Source organism: Osmerus eperlanus, chromosome 3 (assembly GCF_963692335.1).
Source record: "Osmerus eperlanus chromosome 3, fOsmEpe2.1, whole genome shotgun sequence".
Classification (NCBI taxonomy): domain Eukaryota; kingdom Metazoa; phylum Chordata; class Actinopteri; order Osmeriformes; family Osmeridae; genus Osmerus; species Osmerus eperlanus.
In genome coordinates this window covers 2,159,923-2,177,942 of record NC_085020.1, presented here as the reverse complement: position 1 = coordinate 2,177,942, position 18,020 = coordinate 2,159,923, and the positions used below count along the sequence as shown (strand labels likewise).

The 18,020-nt window shown below is 44.6% G+C and overlaps 2 protein-coding genes across 3 annotated transcripts in view; both read left to right on the top strand.

Moving 5' to 3' along the window:
• The window catches only part of mlphb (melanophilin b), a 26,415-nt gene extending 10,480 nt beyond the window's left edge, over window positions 1–15,935 (top strand). For both annotated transcript variants that reach the window (XM_062456434.1, XM_062456435.1), the window contains exons 4-14: window positions 1,068–1,207; window positions 3,099–3,140; window positions 5,673–5,728; window positions 7,696–7,788; window positions 9,216–9,387; window positions 9,557–9,759; window positions 10,812–10,895; window positions 11,418–11,732; window positions 11,966–12,037; window positions 12,261–12,309; window positions 14,393–15,935. In XM_062456434.1, coding sequence (XP_062312418.1) covers window positions 1,068–1,207; window positions 3,099–3,140; window positions 5,673–5,728; window positions 7,696–7,788; window positions 9,216–9,387; window positions 9,557–9,759; window positions 10,812–10,895; window positions 11,418–11,732; window positions 11,966–12,037; window positions 12,261–12,309; window positions 14,393–14,442 — 1,276 coding nt within the window. In that variant the 3' untranslated portion in view covers window positions 14,443–15,935. The remainder of the gene's footprint in view (window positions 1–1,067; window positions 1,208–3,098; window positions 3,141–5,672; window positions 5,729–7,695; window positions 7,789–9,215; window positions 9,388–9,556; window positions 9,760–10,811; window positions 10,896–11,417; window positions 11,733–11,965; window positions 12,038–12,260; window positions 12,310–14,392) is intronic.
• Window positions 15,936–17,170: 1,235 nt separating this feature from the next.
• On the top strand, window positions 17,171–17,989 carry prlh (prolactin releasing hormone). Its single transcript, XM_062456420.1, has 2 exons — window positions 17,171–17,302; window positions 17,835–17,989. Exons 1-2 carry the CDS (start codon window positions 17,206–17,208, stop codon window positions 17,987–17,989), a joined length of 252 nt encoding a protein of 83 aa, XP_062312404.1. The 5' UTR covers window positions 17,171–17,205.
• The last annotated feature ends 31 nt before the right edge of the window (window positions 17,990–18,020 follow it).

Sequence of the window (18,020 nt, the reverse complement as noted above, 5' to 3'; positions counted from 1 at the left end):
GACAGAAACACATGTATCAGATATATCAAGGACTGTTCTGAAGTGTTTATAACCGTCTAAATCAGTGTTTCCCAACCGGGGTGCCGCGGCACCCTGGGGTGCCGTCTGACGAGAGCAGGGATGCCGTGTAAAAGTCCTTCAACAAATTTTCCTTGCAGCTGGATGAGATGACTGACATTAGTGGGCTCGCTCGCTCAGCTCAGGGGGGGGGGGTTCCACAACATGTAGAGACTTTTCTAAGGGTGCCATGACTGAAAAAAGGTTGGGAAACACTGGTCTAAATCAACGATTCCCAACTTATGGGCCACGACCCTCTAGTGGTCCGCTAGGGTAATGCAGGTGGGCCGCCAAACCAATGAAAACTCAAGTAGGAAAAATGAATAAATATCAAAATATTGATATATATTGTTGGCAAATGATTATTAAAATGTGTACAAATTTTTAAATGACATTTTGCCTTTAATTCGTCATGACCGAATGCCAATACTTACGCTTGGCACGTTGACGAAAGACCAACTGACATTTCCTTGCATACGCCCACTTCAATTCACTATGCACGCATCACTTCCGCATATTGCATAAGCAAAGTCAACAACTTCCGGTAGCGAGCTGTTACGTAAGTTCTCAAACACAAAATGCTGTTTTTTACGAGGATTTCGGGTTGTCTTCCCAAAACGACAATCAACAATGTACAAAGGATTCTATGTTGCTGCCCTTCAAGCAAGAGGGGAAAAGGGGTTAACATTTTACGTTTCGAGCTACATTGACAATTACGAAGGTAAGGTTCATCTGACTCACACAGTAAAAGTAGCCAGTGCTAGCTAGGCCGCAAAAATATTTGAGCTATGCAAGTGGGCATAAAAGTGGAAAATATGTCTCTGTTGGCTCTGCTTGAAATATATGCTGTGTTTTTCCAGTGTCGGTTCGCTCATACATCTTCTGCCTCTCCATTTATCATCCACCTGTGTATCCACCCACCCATTCCTCCATCCATCCCTCCATGTATCCATCCATCCATCGTTACCCCTGACCTAGTTCTCTGCCCCCCTGTGCACCTCCCTCTGCAGGGTTCTGAAGATCGGTACTCTGGAGTGGTACCATGAGAATGTGAAGTCGCGCTTCAAGCGTTTCGGCAGTGCCAAGGTGATGCGTTCCCTGTTCAAGAGGCTGAGCGGTGATTTCAGCGGCTCGCAGAACAACCTCACAGGTGTGTGTTCAGACACAGTATCATACATGCTGTTCCATACATGTAGTATAGTACATGCTAATGTTAGCGGTGCTCGCATCTAAACAGCACTCTCGAAACGGTGATAGGCGTTAAGTTTCAAAAAATAATCTTTGTCCTTTTGTCATTATATTATTATTTTTATTGAATACACATTCAATACACCCCTCCTACACTATCACCCTGTCCTACACACACACACACACACACACACTCACTCCTTCCTACACACTCACACACTCGTTCATACACACTCACTCGTCCTCCAGTTTGACCTGAGGAGACCTGAACCTCCAGCTGAAGTGACAGGGCTCACGTAGGGAGTTCATTCCTCTCAGTCAGCTGGAGCTTACAGTTAGAAATCCTCAATAAATGAAAGGCTTTATCCAGTAGTGCTACAGCTGCTGCTCCTAACGTTACTGCATGTCAATAGCATCTCAGCGTGTGACTTGATACAGGTTGCGTCCATCCCAAAGCATCACCTCACTGTTAGAAATGAATGGCAACTAAATTGAATGTACTTATGCGAGATTTAGGATGGTAGCTACTCTATGGTAGCTAAAGCAACAACATTACACGTGTATTTACATCTGCCACACGGCTATAAATATCTTTATGGATCTGAGTTTAACCCTGTTCTGTAACTTTCGTAAAGTGAGATCCTACTGTACACTATATTTTGTCCTTCTCAGTAAATTCTGGATCACTGAAAATACGTTTTTCTCTCTCTTTTTTGGGGGGGGAGGGGGGGGGGGGATTAGTAAGCCTCTTTACGACTTCTGCCAAATCGGACAGTTATTTACTCTCTTCCATCAACTTTCAGTTGTTCCGCGTTCTATCCTCCTACAGCTGTGTTCTGATAGGCCTCTTCAGAGAGAGGCTGGGCTCAGGCCTGGGCTAATGTCCTCTGACCAGCCGCCTCGACCAGGTGTCGCCTCTTGGCTCCTGTGTGTGATTGTTATAAAACAAAGTCCTCCACCATTACAATAAATATTTACTTTGCATTAAAAGGTTATAGTTTATGTTTTTTTAATGTGTTTAAAGTCTTATCCACTGACGAAAGGCTTTTATCACAGTTGGGATGACACTTCTGATTTGTTTTATAAACTCTGAATATCCTTCAGCCACGCGAAAAACTACTATGACACAAGTCAATGGAATAAATCATAAATGAACATTAGCACTTGTAAACAGCATGATACAGTAAAGCAGTTTGAGATGAGGTTAGTGTGAATGCTGAAGGTGAGTGCCTTCTGGCACAGTATAAACTGAGTCACCCAACAGGATTGTGGGGAGGATGCGGAGCGAGCTGGTTGGCTGAGCTCAGCCAGTCGTGTGATGGCCAGTCACATGTCTCTGTGTTGGTCCAATCCTGCAGGCTTCAATTGACCAGAAAAAAATAACGCAGAAGTCGACTTTTTCCTTTGTGACTTTTGTCATGCACACAATGTGCAGACATGCCATGTTTAAAGACACACTTGACTCGACACTTCTGGGTGCGAACACACATACACACGCCCGCACACACTTGTGTATTGGTCATAAAGGTATACCTTCACATATACAGAATCATATGCATTGACAGACCTGCGAGTTTGTCTTAAGCTGTGCTCCATCAGGCCAGTGAAAGTCCTACTGTTTCACTGCACGAGTCAGCTTGCGTACTGGCGGACAGAGGGCGGACCCTTCTCACTGATGGGATTCAGCTTTTTTCAGCTTGCTTTCTTTCCGGAAATACCATACATTGTGCTATAAAATAGTAACCAACATTAAACAACCCAATTTTGTTTCTAATAAATATTTTCTTAATGAAGTCTTTGCATTTTCTTCTTATTTGTTTAATGTAACTGTCCTGGTCTTATCTCTTCACCAGTTCCCCATGACGACGACACAAACAGCATGCCTGAAGTCCACAGTAAGTGCATGGTTGATTCATCTTCCTCTAGAAATGAGAAGGTTTTTCTCTAGACCCAAGTCTCTAAGATGACACTTCATCTTCAAGTGATGTCTGCCGTCCTGAGGAGACCTTGAGAAGGAGCTCAGTTATGGTCTCATATATCTCAGACGTGGTTGTTTTGGGCAGCTTTGAGCACCCAAGTCTGGCTGGCGCAGAGCTAGTCTGGCGCAGAGCTAGCCTGGCGCAGAGCTAGCCTGGCACTGCCAGTCACTGGCATTTCAACAGGGATATTAGAAGGGTACCAGAGGCTTGGGAACTTTAATTAAACTCCTTTTTTTGGTTGGTGTTTGTGTGTGCGTGTGTAGGCATGTTCCATGCCAGAGTAGATTGTATTTCACGGCTATTTAATTTGAGCATAAACATGTGTTTCCAATGTTGCATTTATGGATTTCTGTTGTGCATTTTGCTGAGCTGGGTAGCTCATCTTCAGACCCCTCCTTTCTCTCTCTCTCTCTCTCTCTCTCTCTCTCTCTCTCTCTCTCTCTCTCTCTCTCTCTCTCTCTCTTTGTCTATCTCACTCTCTCTCACTCTCTATCTCTCACTCTCTCTCCATCTCTATCTCTCGCTCACTCTCTCTCTCTCTCACTCTCTCTCTCTCTCTCTCTCTCTCTCTCTCTCTCTCTCTCTCTCTCTCTCTCTCTCTCTCTCTCTCTCTCTCTCTCTCTCACTCTATATCTCTCACTCACTCTCTCCCACTCTCTCTCTAACTCTCTCTCACTCTCTCACTCTCTTTCTCACTCTTTGTCTCTCTCTTTGTCTCTTTCTCTTTCTGTCTCTTTCTCTCTTTCTCTCTCTGCCAGAACCATCCCAAAACATATAATTTTCTTTCAGACATGTTTCTCATAAAAGTCTCTTAGTTCCTCCACTTCAGTGATGCCTTATCTGCTGGATGGATTTTTCAGAACGTTCCCATTCTAGGATCACAGCACCATGCGACACTGACACATTCAAACAAGTTTCAACCCACTGATGTTCAACTGGATCACAGTGCTATGACATTACAGTTTTTCTCAATTGGTTACACACATTTTCTGAATGCATACCTCATACTCTCAGAACTCTACACACAAATCAAAAAAACACACACTCAATGGGCAAAACCCCTCACTTCTCCTGCAAAATTAAACTTAACATTCAAAACAATGTTATTTAATCTCAAAATGGTATTTTGTTTTCAAATGACAAACACAAACCATCATATGAATAGACATGTATAAGAACCATTTGAACACTAATGTGCTCAATGTAAAACACTATGATGAATGGAAAACACTTCTTCTTCATTCATCATAGTGAGTTAGGCCTTTTTTTGTTCAGTGTTACACTTACTACAGACAGTACATACATAAGTGTGTTGTAAAATATTAGAAAATATTTTTTTTATACTCAGTACACAGAAATACACGGTAACAAATATGTTTTACGTATTTTTCCCAGAAAAACAATGTACACAGTGTACATCCCAACCAACACAAAGTTTCACATACAGTGGTCTACATACAAAACAACAGAATCATTTACTGTATAGTGTATACAGTTACATTATTATAATTTTTCTTTGTATTTGCCGTAATGTTATGGCGTTATTTTCTAGGACCATGTTCATGATTTCAGTTTCCTGTTCAGGAGACAGAAGACATTCCCGACCACCTTGTGTTGGTAATCTTTCAGTTCTGCCAAACAAATAGTAAAATACTGTAAATACTGTGTAGGAATACAAAGTAGGAATACATTTTCCAAATACTTGAAACATACTTTATTTTTACAGTCATACAGAACAGTCCACAGGCAATACTGTACTACTGTACTCATTGAGTACTGTATTGATATGCAGTAGGCCTACTTCAATTTTGTAGTGAGAGTAGATTTCTTACCTATTCTCATTTCGGAAAGTCCGGATGATGGATGCTACAGTGTACCTGCTCAAATTTGGCTGTACTCTTTGCCCAGCCTCCCTCATTGTTAGACCATAGTTGACCACATGGTCAACCAAAGCGGCTCGGATCTCATCAGAGATTATGGTCCTTGGCCTTCCTCATCCTCGTCCTCCCCGTCCTCCTCCTCTTACTCTCACTCCTCTGCCTCTGCCTCCGTTTCCAATGTTGGCATCCATTGCTCAAAAACAGAAGAGGTCACCTGTTGCCCTTTTATGCTAAAGCTCTGATTGCTAATTGTAAAACTGTGTGACAGGTGTTTGTCCATGCGATGAGTCAGTGTGCGTATTTGAATGGCAGTGTGTTCCTTGTGAAAACAAAAGATTTTCTTCATGAAAATTGTGCCAAATGCAGAGAATTGTGTGTAGTGTTTTGAAAAAAGTGTGTTTTAGAACTGCAATTTGAGTGTAAAGCAGGAATTGTGCTTGTAGTTTAGCAGAATTGGTTCATGGGGTTGGTGCATGAGTTACATGTTGTGGTCATTGTGTCTCAAGTACCAGTATTTGTGTGTAAACAATTGAGAAAAACTGTAACATAATTGTTTCTTCCCTCCCAGCCAGTATGTATGAGGAACACACCATGGATGCAGCAGAGGAGCAACACTGCAGATCGGTACAGGACCCCTTGACTGTGTCTGACTTTCTCTTGAGCTATACTCCATACTGGACTAGCTTATACTGTGTGTATCATCTTGAAGTAGAATACTTTATGTACATTTATAACATAATTTTATGTAGTTGTATGCATCTCCCTCTGTGGATTTTTTTGCATCTCCCTCCACAAATCCTCACCTAAACAGGGTCCCTCCCATTGGACTGGTCAAAGTGTTGTATCACTCTAGAAGACCACAACTGGGAATCCAAAGGATTTCAAATAGTGTTTCACCCAGGCCTCATCTGGTATAATCTCTGGAAATTACTGTAAGAAAGATGGAACGGAGGAAAGAAGGTGAGAAGGAAAGAAGGGATCAAGGAAGGAAGGAAAGAAATAAGGAAGAAATGTACGCTAATGATACTACTGGTAATGATGTAGTGTTGTTTTTAATGGTAACAGGATTTGGCAGGAGGAGAAGAGTCTTAACTCCCACTGAGAAACTACACAGCCCTCTATCTTGCAGATAGGAACCAGATGCCAATTATACCAAAGAGAGCTCAGTAGCGGGGTCTTCTCACTGGTAATCTATGATGGAAACATCATGACCTTGAAACCTAAAACAGACTGATGTGTCGAAAGCTCTGTCAGGCTTTTGACACTTGTTGCCTTTCACATGGCGCTAACGTTTTGATTTTGTAGTAAATATATAGATGGATTAAAAGATACAATTTGGACTTGATAACATTTGGACCTAGTCCATACATGAGTCTAGATACATTTATACAGTATGCAATTTTATAAAGTCCCTTTATAACGAAGATTATGTTTGGTGTCAATGCTTCAAAGGACAGGGCACAAATTTCCTGCGTGTGTTTTGTGCCGGTAGACAAGGCCTCTACAGTGCATCATCAGATACAGGCAGTTGCCTAATTCATCGTGACCTCGACAGTCGTCTCCTCATTCCTCCTGGGTGTATGGTTTCAACATCTGTGAGCTTTTTGCTCCCAGTCTGTCACCAAGCATGCTTGTTCACAAGGTTTGGCTTGAGTTTCGTGCTGTTGCGTTCATCTTCACATGGTACGAGGGGAGGTCCCTTTGAAGTGTGCCCCTACTGCACAGAACAGCTGGGAAGGGTTAGGTATGGCACGGCGTACCTGGTGCTTTGTGGGAGAACTCGGAGGCCGTCATGAATCACGCTAGACATTCCAGGCGTCAGCATTTGAGTGCCTGAGAACGCTTAGCTACTACTTCTTCTTTAAACTTACCACCCCCCTGTCTACTGAGGTTTCCATCAGCTACGTAAGACTACAGAACACCCCCGACGTGTTTTCAAACATTCCCTCTGCCGAGGAGATGTTTATTCAGTACCCTTTTCTGCACCCTGCAATAGGGTTCAAGGGTGCTTGAACCCTATTCAAGCACCCTTTTCTGTGTTTTACATCACCGTGAATGACACACATTTACATTTAGTCATTTAGCAGACGCTCTTATCCAGAGCGACTTACAGTAAGTACAGGGACATTCCCCCGAGTCAAGTAGGGTGAAGTGCCTTTCCCAAGGACACAACGTCATTTTGCACAGCCGGGAATCGAACTGGCAACCTTCTGATTAATAGCCCGACTCCCTAACCGCTCAGCCATCTGCCCCGTGACACACGTCCATAGGGATGGTGATAATGCTGCGTCCGTTCAGCAGTTACAACAGGATTACTGCTAGACACTTATTTGTGTTGTTCTCGTCCAACCTTGTCCCTTGTTGTGTTTTATATTGAAAGATCACCCTCTAGTGGTTCTGATAGGGTAGTGCAGGACCCAACATGAATGAGAAAACAGGTCAGTTACAAAATAACTTCTCTTGATCTTCTGTCTCTTGGAAGTGCATGAAAGGTATGAGTTACATCTTTCCCATCTTCGGTCCTCTCATATCCTTTCCTGTCCTCTCCTGTTCTTGTGATGGTGATTTCAACCTCTCCTGGGGTTATGAAGCTGAGAAGGACCAAACGGCTTCTTCCGGTTCAACCTTTTGATTTTGATCTGGATCCCAACTACTCCACCCACTCAAGAAGACAGTCCTACCAGGTACCGACGGGGCACCCTCAAGTCCTTCCTGTGGTCAACTTGTCTTGATAATGGTTAATGTTGGAGCTGGGATCTTCCATGCTAACTGTGTAACCACACCCACATCCATATAAAATAATATGTATGGACCGACACACTTCTGCACATGCACACAAACTAATACACATAAAAAATACAGTAAATGGCTTCCAGTTGGCATGCAGTGAGCAGACTCTCTATATGCATTATATTGGACTGGCAGGCTTCTCTCTTTCTGCTTGGCAGTAATTAACACTTCAACCCATTAACATCCAGACAGTTGATACTGTACAGCACTGCTGTAACTGTTTAGAGACTTGTGGGTTCTGCATCTCTCAGTTGGAAAGGTCTCTGAACAGACTCCAGGAGGTATAGACCTCTTCTACTTCTTTAACTTTGTTTGCGTTTACCGTCAGAAGGTGTTTCTGTTCTGTGGCATCTGGAACTAATATGGTACTGAGTCAGTTAAGTAAGCCAATTTTACCAATCATTATATACTGTATATGTACACCAGTGAAAGACCAAACTATGCTACTAAAATGGAATTCTTTGTTAAAAATCTTTTTCAAAAAGTAGGGGGAAAAACAACAACATTTATGCTTGTGTTGCTAGGCTTCCAATAGATATTTAACAACTTTACTTGTTTAATGTATTTGAAGTGTTTAAGGCCTTTGGTGTTTTTGTTCCTGTTATCTTATGTACAGACCTGTTCCGCTACCGACTGCATTTTTGCATCTGATAAATCAGATCAAATTGAATCATAAAAAGCAAAGCTTCTCAGAAAGCATAATAATATGGTTGTGGAAACTGCAGCAACAATGATAAAACCATCCAGAAGACGACTCCATGGTTTATCAACAAAATATCTGTCCCTTTCAACAAGCATCTGACGTGATCGTTGCAGGAAAGCTTCGGTTTAGTTGTAAATATAGATTTTCTTTGATAGCACCTTCTCTTATCTCTTATAGTGTTCTGCTGCACAATTCCTCTTGTCTATTGACAGCCAGCTAGGAAGATGAAAGCAAGCTTGGAGAGATATTGAGCTGTGACAGAATGAACCACATCAAGTGTGTCTGTGAGCGGATACAGACTCCTTCGTGGCACTTATACATGATGTGTCATCTTTCAGTCCACTTCAGTGTTTTCATTTTGAAGTAAAAGGGAAAAAGTTTGCTAATACTATCCCTGTTTTGCTGTTTCCATAACAACTCCACTAACTGACAAACTCTGAATTGTTTGTTCGCCTTTGTCCGGTTTTATAATATTTGTTATTTGTTGTTATTTCATTATTGTTTGATTCGCCGTCCTCCTTGAATTATATTAAGATAATTATTTTTTGCTTTTCTATAATGAAAGAAAGACTGTGTTTTCCTGAGGGTGTTTGTATTAAGAGTGGCTGGTGTCTGCAGTGTCCACAAGACGCCCTGGACAGCAGGAGGGAGTCCATGATCGCCGAGGCCGACATGGCATCCATGTTCCAGCAGATCCTGGAGGAACAAGTAGACATAGACCCAGAGTTCAGCACAGAGGTCCAACTCCGCTCCAAGCACCGGGCCAGTCTGGACAAGTCTGGACGCTATGGTGAATAAAGGATGGGGGCGTAGACTTGTGCACAAGAGCATGCACACTCACACGTACACTGTGAATACTCATTCGACCTCCCTCCCTCCTCTCCCTCCCTCCCTCCCTCCCTACCTCCCTCCCCCTCCCTCCCTCCCTCCCTCCCTCTTCTCCCTCCCTCTCCCTCCAGACGATGGTTTGTTCCCTGAGAGCAGGAGGCCTCGTTCCTTGTCCAGGGTGAGCCACTCCTCGGCTGGTAGTACCAGCGGGGCTCTCCTCCGCAGCGGGTACGAGGAGGAAGAGGAGGAGGAAGACTTCCGGCACCTCCCGCTCTACCGTCGCCGACGCAGCCTGGCGTCTCAGGAGAGCCTCAGCCAATCAGCTCCTCCGCCGGTATTGAGGAGAGCTGGCACACTCACTCCCTCTCGCACTCAGACACTCACACACACACACACACACACACACACAGGTAAACGCATCCAATCAGATTATCTGAATCAAAACAAAGATAAAACCAGGACAAATGCTTCAAAAAACAGCCAACACAGCAAACAGGATGAGTCTCATCAACACAGCAAACAGGATGAGTCTCATCAACACAGAAAACAGGATGAGTGTTATCAACACAGCAAACAGGATGAGTGTTATCAACACAGCAAACAGGATGAGTGTTATCAACACAGAAAACAGGATGAGTCTCATCAACACAGCAAACAGGATGAGTCTCATCAACACAGCAAACAGGATGAGTGTTATCAACACAGCAAACAGGATGAGTGTTATCAACACAGCAAACAGGATGAGTGTTATCAACACAGCAAACAGGATGAGTGTTATCAACACAGCAAACGGTGTTGTTACCTCCTGCTGTCAGTCTTCTCTAGCAGAGTTTCGATACGCCGCAGCGGCGGCGCGCTACATTAGTCTCACAGCTGGCCCTCGCCTGACAGAGTAGCTGAGGGGAGAACATGGAGGAGAGACAGAAGACCAACATGTGTCCATCAGACATCAAAGAAAACCATGACATCAGTCTATCTTTCATCTGAAGCCAGTCAACAAGCTTTTTCCCAGAAGTCTGTGTTTTTCTAATCCACCATACGCTGCCTTTGGTTTCGCTATGGCAGTGTGGTCCAGGGACTGATTACAATCAAGGCTGATTAACTCATGTAGTAGTTACCAGAGACCTGTGTTATTTATATGTTAAGATGTACTGTTGTAAATTCATAGTGTCACTAAATTTAGAGCTGAATTGTTTTAATATTAGTAGCCATACGTGTTTTATGTGATCTTTGATGCCTTCTCTCTTTTTGTAAGCTGTTTTATAGTTATATTGGCATTCCAAATGTTTTTAGTGCTTTATCTGAAAATGTAATCTCTTGTATTCTCAATCTCACTCTTTCTCTCTCTCCCTCATCCTCTCACTCCCACATCCTCTCTCTCCCTAGATCAGTGAGCTGAACAAACGCATGTCGGCCATTGAGACCCTTCTGAGCCGCCTGGAGCAGAAAGTGACTCCGCCCTCTGACCCGGTACTTCAACACCCCTCTAGACAACAGGCCGGTGTTGAACACAACACTCCATCAATGTCAAATGGGGATAGTTCTGTCTAGAAGCATGATGTTTGAGACTGAAGGCAGATTTAACTGCTGTGTTCTCATCGTCAGACAGTCTTGCAGTGTTTCAGACTGTTACAACTGAAACTCCTTCACTCGGACCTCTTGCCTCTCAGAGATAAACCCTGAGTGCATTCTCTAAACACACACACAGTTTCTATTATCAATAATTTGGCACATGAGTGTGGATTCAGACTTGACCTAATATTCCAGCCATCTGCTGTCAGGGGGAAATCCATGGCCCTTCGAGAACAGCCTTGCGTAAATGTCCCTAATTCAATATTTCAAATAATTTTGTGTTTGGCCATTTTTCGTGAAATCTACTCGATGTCCGATGTGATTCCTTTTTAAACCCTTGAAAGCAACAAAAGCAGCTGAAGATATTGCACCTCAAAACCTGACCGAAACCATAACATCTCTGGGGGATATTCTCTTTAGGCCCCAGCCAGTGTCCCTCCCCAGCCGCAGTGGATCCAGGTGGACATGGAGGAACTGCAGCTGAGACGGAAGCTGGATGAGCTGACAGTAAACATCAGCGACCACAGCTTGAGCTCCGAGGAGGACGAGCCCAGAAGGCCAACGACCACCAGAGCACCCCCAGAACAGAGCAGCGTGAGGGGGGATGCCAGCCCCCCAAGACCCCCCTCCAGCACCGGTACCCTGGCCCCGAGACCTGGAGAAGCGTCGCTGCTGTCTGAGCTAGAGGGGAAGGTGGCCTGGGCCGCAGCCAGCGTCCACACCTCTCAGACCGAGGTGGGCGGCTCGCCTCACGCACAGCAGCCACGATGAACCTCCAACCAAACGTTTAATCTGACCGAGGGTCTTCAGTCCTGAATGTTCAAACGCTGGATTTCGTGTTGGTCATGTTTTGTGCTGCCCATGCTGGGAAAGTGTTGTATCAATGATAGTCCTTGTAAATCATTAATAATATAATGTACAGTACATATGATGTGAAGTGTTAATTAGCTTTTCTGCCTTGGTTCCAGGTGTCGGATATTGAGAACAGGATTGCTGCTCTGAGTGCTGCAGGGATGCCCGTGGATAAGACCAGGAGGAAGGTAGGGTGGCCAGGATCAGACGGCAGAGACATTAACTACACACACTGATAGCAGAAGTATTTTGTAGTGTATCTGTGAAACCATTCTGTGAAACCCTACTATTATAGGTATTAGTACTAGAACTATGCTATCAGGTCCAGTCTGCTCTCTGAGGTGTGATTCTAGCGTGTGTGGCATCCTCACAACAACATTCACCTTTTCTCTTCTTCTTTGTCTCTTTCAGTCCGCGATCCCGTCCCAATCACGACGGCTCTCCCACGACTTTCCCACAAGTAAGAACCCCCAGCAGGGCTCCTGCCAGCCCGCTCCCAGAGACCCCACGGTCCCAGAGACCCACGGTCCCAGAGACCCCACGGTCCCAGAGACCCCACGGTCCCAGAGACCCACGGTCCCAGAGACCCCACGGTCCCAGAGACCCCACGGTCCCAGAGTCCCACGGTCCCAGAGACCCACACTCCCAGAGACCCCACGGTCCCAGAGACCCCACGGTCCCAGAGACCCACGGTCCCAGAGACCCCACGGTCCCAGAGACCCACGGTCCCAGAGACCCCACGGTCCCAGAGACCCACGGTCCCAGAGACCCCACGGTCCCAGAGACCCACGGTCCCAGAGACCCACAGTCCCAGAGACCCCACGGTCCTCAGGTTGGGACATAGGGGACGTGGTGCTCTGGGTTAGGGTTAGGGAGTCTGGAGGCTGTTTAAGTCAGGTCATGTTGGGATCTTTTGATCTTTGGGATCATTATGTATTAATTCATAATCAGGGTTATTAAGAGCTGAGTAAGTTTACACATATGAGGAATTTGCTTTGGTAGGTTGGTGCATGATAATACACACAGTAAGTAGAATATATTCAGGTTCATGTTGTCAAACAGCAAAGGGTTACACTTCTTTATTCCTCAGTGAGATTTTCAGAAGTGAAGAAACTCTGTCACACAGAGAGTTTTGAAAAGAGAAGCACTATTATTAATTCTAGCTACGTATATGTAGTGGCGCTATCATGACAGTTGTTCCTATAGCACGTCAGTAGATAAAATCAGACACCAAATACAAGGTGAAGGGCCACACTGGGGTAGGAGCCACTGGGAGATGTTGTAAGACAGGTAAGGTCTTAGGGTGTGTACATTGTAGCTGTGTGTGTTCCAGACCAGACGGACGTGTTTGTGAGGAACTCTCTCTACAGGGGCTCTCTGACCCAGAGGAACCCGGGGGGGAAGCCCAAGCGCAAGCCCTCCTGTGCGGTACGACCTGCCTGACGCTCACCCCTACCTGGGGCTACCTGGGGCTGGTTCTATCTTGGGCTGGTTTGGGGTGACCTGGGGCTGGGCTACCTGGGGCTGGTTTGGGGTGACCTGGGGCTGGTCTACCTGGGGCTGGTCTACCTGGGGCTGGTTTGGGGTGGTCTGGGGCTGGTCTACCTGGGGCTGGTTTGGGGTGGTCTGGGGCTGGTCTGCCCTGGGCGGGGCTGGTCTGTTTGGGGTGCTTGGTCTGTCTGATGGTGGTGGTCTCTTGTCTCCCAGGGGTCTCTTGTTTGGTCATTGCTGTGCGGTCATGTTTCTTTTTTTAACCGTTTTTATTTCTTTTGTACAAATTATTATGGTTTTTACTTTAGAGGTTAAAATGGTATTGCAAACAAAACTGATTTTTGTCAAATCAGAAGAATCATTTCTCCTATAATGTTTTAAGAACTGGTCATGGACATCTACATGTTGGAGGGATTGCTTGTTTTGAGGCAACATGTGTGACTTTTACATCAGAGCTAAACCATTGTAAATTATACTTAATTGTGGCAGAATGCATGCTCTATTTTTCTGGGAATTGCAACACGTTCAGTATCTTTTTTTGAGCCTATCAACACTGATACAAACCATATTTTCTTTTCTTTCGACTAACAATCAAAACATTTAATCATTCGAAACTGTGCAAACGTAAGCTGCACTGAAAGTGTTGCATTTAATTCCAGAAAGTGTTAAAATGTTCCCTGAAAGTTGAAACACATGATTATGTCGTAGTTCGAACTAAACCATGAATTATCCATAACACGATCTCATCGCGACAGCCCTTCTGGTTCTGTGAAGTGGTTCACCCTGAGACGTTTCCATCACAGGTCCTGGTTTCAGCCCCACACACATTACCAATGATGAACATTTCTGGTTTGACGGATTCGGATGATCTCACATAACTACACATCACTCATGGAGTATTCAAGGATGTGAAAAGCTTCGAGTTTTCAATCTCCTAATCCTTTTTCATTTTGTCCCTCGTTTTATCTCTCATTCTCTCTCCCTCTCTCTCTCCCTCCCCTCCCCCCCTCTCTCTCTCTCCCCCCCTCTCCCCCCCTCTCTACCCCCTGCAGAAGCCAGTAATGGTACAGGCCCCATGAGGAGGAAGCTGAGCATCATGTGAAGGAAAAGAGAAAATCAATTTTGACAACAAACCCTCCTCAGAAAAGAGCACCTGCTGAAGCTGTGGTGTCTACTGTGTTTCCACTGTGGTGGCTTGTGTGTTTCCACTGTGGTGGCTAGTGTTTCCACTGTGGTGGCTAGTGTGCTTCCACTATGGTGGCTAGTGTTTCCACTATGGTGGCTAGTGTTTCCACTATGGTGGCTAGTGTTTCCACTGTGGTGGCTAGTGTTTACACTGTGGTGGCTAGTGTGTTTCCACTATGGTGGCTAGTGCTTCCACTATGGTGGCTAGTGTGCTTCCACTGGGCCAGTCCCTCTGCGGTGTCTCTCCTTACCTTAACGTAAACAGTATGTTCTATATGATCTCAGATAATGTGTTTGAAAGGATGTTCAAGTGTGGAATGATGTTTGGATATTTAACAGACTTTTGTTGATGGGCTGGTACTCTATATCAACCTATATTCTTGTACATGTTCAAATGTTCATGGTACTCACAATAAGAACTGTTACTAATGCGCTTGTTTAAATCATCATAGTAACAAATATTATACAATGTGTCAGCCCTGTACTGTCATGTTACTTAATTGATAGCTCAATCCTACTTTTTTTGAAGCAGGAAAATCTTTTTCAAATAATTCTCCAACCAGATACCTCCAAACAGTATATCTGTCTTTTTTCTCTCTCTACATATGTCTGTTGTTCTACCCGTCTACTGTACCTAACATAACGATACTGTTAGTGTTAGTCAATGAATCCTTCTTTTGTTTTCCCCAGGGGTCCTATCCAAACATGACAGATGAAATAACTATTTAACATGAATACGCAATTATTTGTACATTTTATAATAAGTATTATCATACATGTAGTAACATTGTTTTTATTTGTGGCAAAAAGTCACATCTTTCGTATGATTCAATTTTGATTAACTATTTAAACCATGTTAGTACTTATTCAGGAAACGCAATGCCGGCTATCAACTTCACTGACATTGCACTAATTAAATGTGAACCACGGAATTTGATTTTGTAGATATTCTGTTTGGAGACCCATTAAATCCCAAGGTAATTGTGTATTACAGTTTACCTTCTCGTGTTTGTGTGAGCTTGTTGACAAACAGCCAGCCAGGTACTGATGACTGTGAACATGGTGCTTCGATCCTTAATCGTAGATGCTGATGCTTTTCTCACAACTTTTCTGCAGGAAGGTTTATTCCAGTTTTTGTGATCTCCCAAAACTGTACGCTAATGCACACTGGTGTGAGATGCGCTGCGTTTCCAAGGTCGTTGCTGCCTGTAGTTTTATGAGGCTGCTTCCAAACGAGAAGTGTTCCCGTTGAGAATGCCAGTGGACCGTGTAGGAATGTCACTAGATGCCACACATTACACTTCTCAAGACAGTTTCGAATGATTTCTGGTCCTGACTAAGGTGGCTTCTTCTCTGGTCCTGACTAAGGTGGCTTCTTCTCTGGTCCTGACTAAGGTGGCTTCTTCTCTGGTCCTGACTAAGGTGGCTTCTTCTCTGGTCCTGACTAAGGTGGCTTCTTCTCTGGTCCTGACTAAGGTGGCTTCTTCTCTGGTCCTGACTAAGGTGGCTTCTTCTCTGGTCCTGACTAAGGTGGCTTCTTCTCTGGTCCTGACTAAGGTGGCTTCTTCCTGAAGCGACCGTGTGGAACACGCAGTGAGGGCTGACAGCTTCGGCGTCTACTTGTCACGCCTCATAACCACGGTAACTCGTCAATTGACCTCATTTTAAAAACGGAGGGTCTCCATTGTCCTTCAGATAGACTCCGATCCCACCTCTAACACCTGGTATTTTGGGCTGAATTGAGACCATCGTCTTTCGACCCTACGTTCTCTAAAAGGGTTTCTGACATTTCAAAGCACACTTCTTGCAGTCTTGAATTATGAACGGCATTTCGAATTGTGAATTGAAAGGAGAAAGCATATTCTTCATTCTCACAGTCCATTCATAAAAGGGTCATTATGCGGTCTTTGTGTGTGTGTAGAACATTTCCATAGATACCGATGTATTACAATGTCACTATTGATGCAAGCACTGTGACTGCATGCATTTGTGAGACTGTGCATGCGTGTGTGTGTCTGTGAGCAGCAGGTGTCGTACATGGTATGACATCAGCACACATCCTCCCTTCGGCTGGAATATAAACCGATGACTGAGCCTTCAGCATCTCTGACCCTGCGCTCCACCAGCCTGACTACCTCCCCACCTCCACCCAGCCAAGAGAAGCACACAGCTGAGGGAACAAGCTGAGACCTGAGAGAATACTTGAAAGCTTAGGTGCTCTGTACTTTGTACAGTTTTTGAAGAAAGTATTTTCGTCCAGGGAGAAAGCGGAAGGGTTCTTCCTGTTGCTTGTCTCTGAGCTTGAGGCTCTGAAACCAGAATTCCATTAGCATCTTTATACTGTAAGTAATAATATTTCTTATGTACAGATGTTTGTTTTTTTCAGACACGGTGCTTATCAGTGTGAGATTTTATTGGGCAATAAGATATATTGGCAGATTCATTAATCAGAATTAGAATACCTGTATTACTTATATTCCATCAAATAATTGTCAGACATTTCTGTGATTTGTTGAGTTTGAAATACACTTTACAAACAGTAGTTTTGGCAATGGATGCATCAAGGAAACAATCTCGACTCAAGCTTTAGTCCTGCAAAGACCCGGAGACAAAGCCTCCATGTGTGTACCGCTGCAGGTTGACCGTCGCTGCGGGTCTCACCTCGGGAAAGCTGCTGGCCATGAGAGTGTGCGCTGTGCTCTGTGCCCTGGTGCTGTTGACGCGGACGCTGGCGAAGACGCAGGCGGGATATCCGGACCGCTCCATGGAGATCAGGAGTAGGTGGCTTTGACTTCCTGTCACCTCGCTCTCACCTGATCATGTTGAGTGTGTGTGTGTGTGACAAGGTGTAATGCTGCACCCCATGATGGCAGCCATTAGACAGGGGTAAGGCAGCCATGATGAATCGGCACTTAGCTCAGGGAAGCGCACTTGCTCAATGGGCTGTCATATTCTGCACTCAGGCAGACAATCCTAAAGTGATTCCCCAGCATGTGGAAGACAAAAAACGTTTTTGCCGACCAACCACATGTGCCTTCTCCATGGAATTCTCCAAAGCCTTGAGTTACAATTAAGGATCTGTCAGAAGAGATCGTCTATATGGCTTACTCATCCCACAAATCTAAATGTATCATTCAATAATTCATTAAATATATCCTGTTGAGAGGAGTGTGAAATTAAGCAGTGTACATTGTGGTACAGGTAGAACTAATTTGTTGGCTGCATGACTGCATTTTCAACTGAGAAAACATCCATGGGTTTGTGTTCTTGCTGTGGCGCTCATGTTTTTCCATCTTATGTGTCGATCAGATCCAGACATCATTGCTTCCTGGTACACCGGGAGGGGAATTCGACCGGTGGGCCGTTTTGGCCGTCGGGAGACTGAGAGGAACCGGGGACTGGCCGTTCCCACACACAGAGTGTGCGCTCCCGCCACCAGAAGTGATGACTGGATCAGAGACTGACGAGGTCGTGAAAACTGTTGCTACTTTCAGT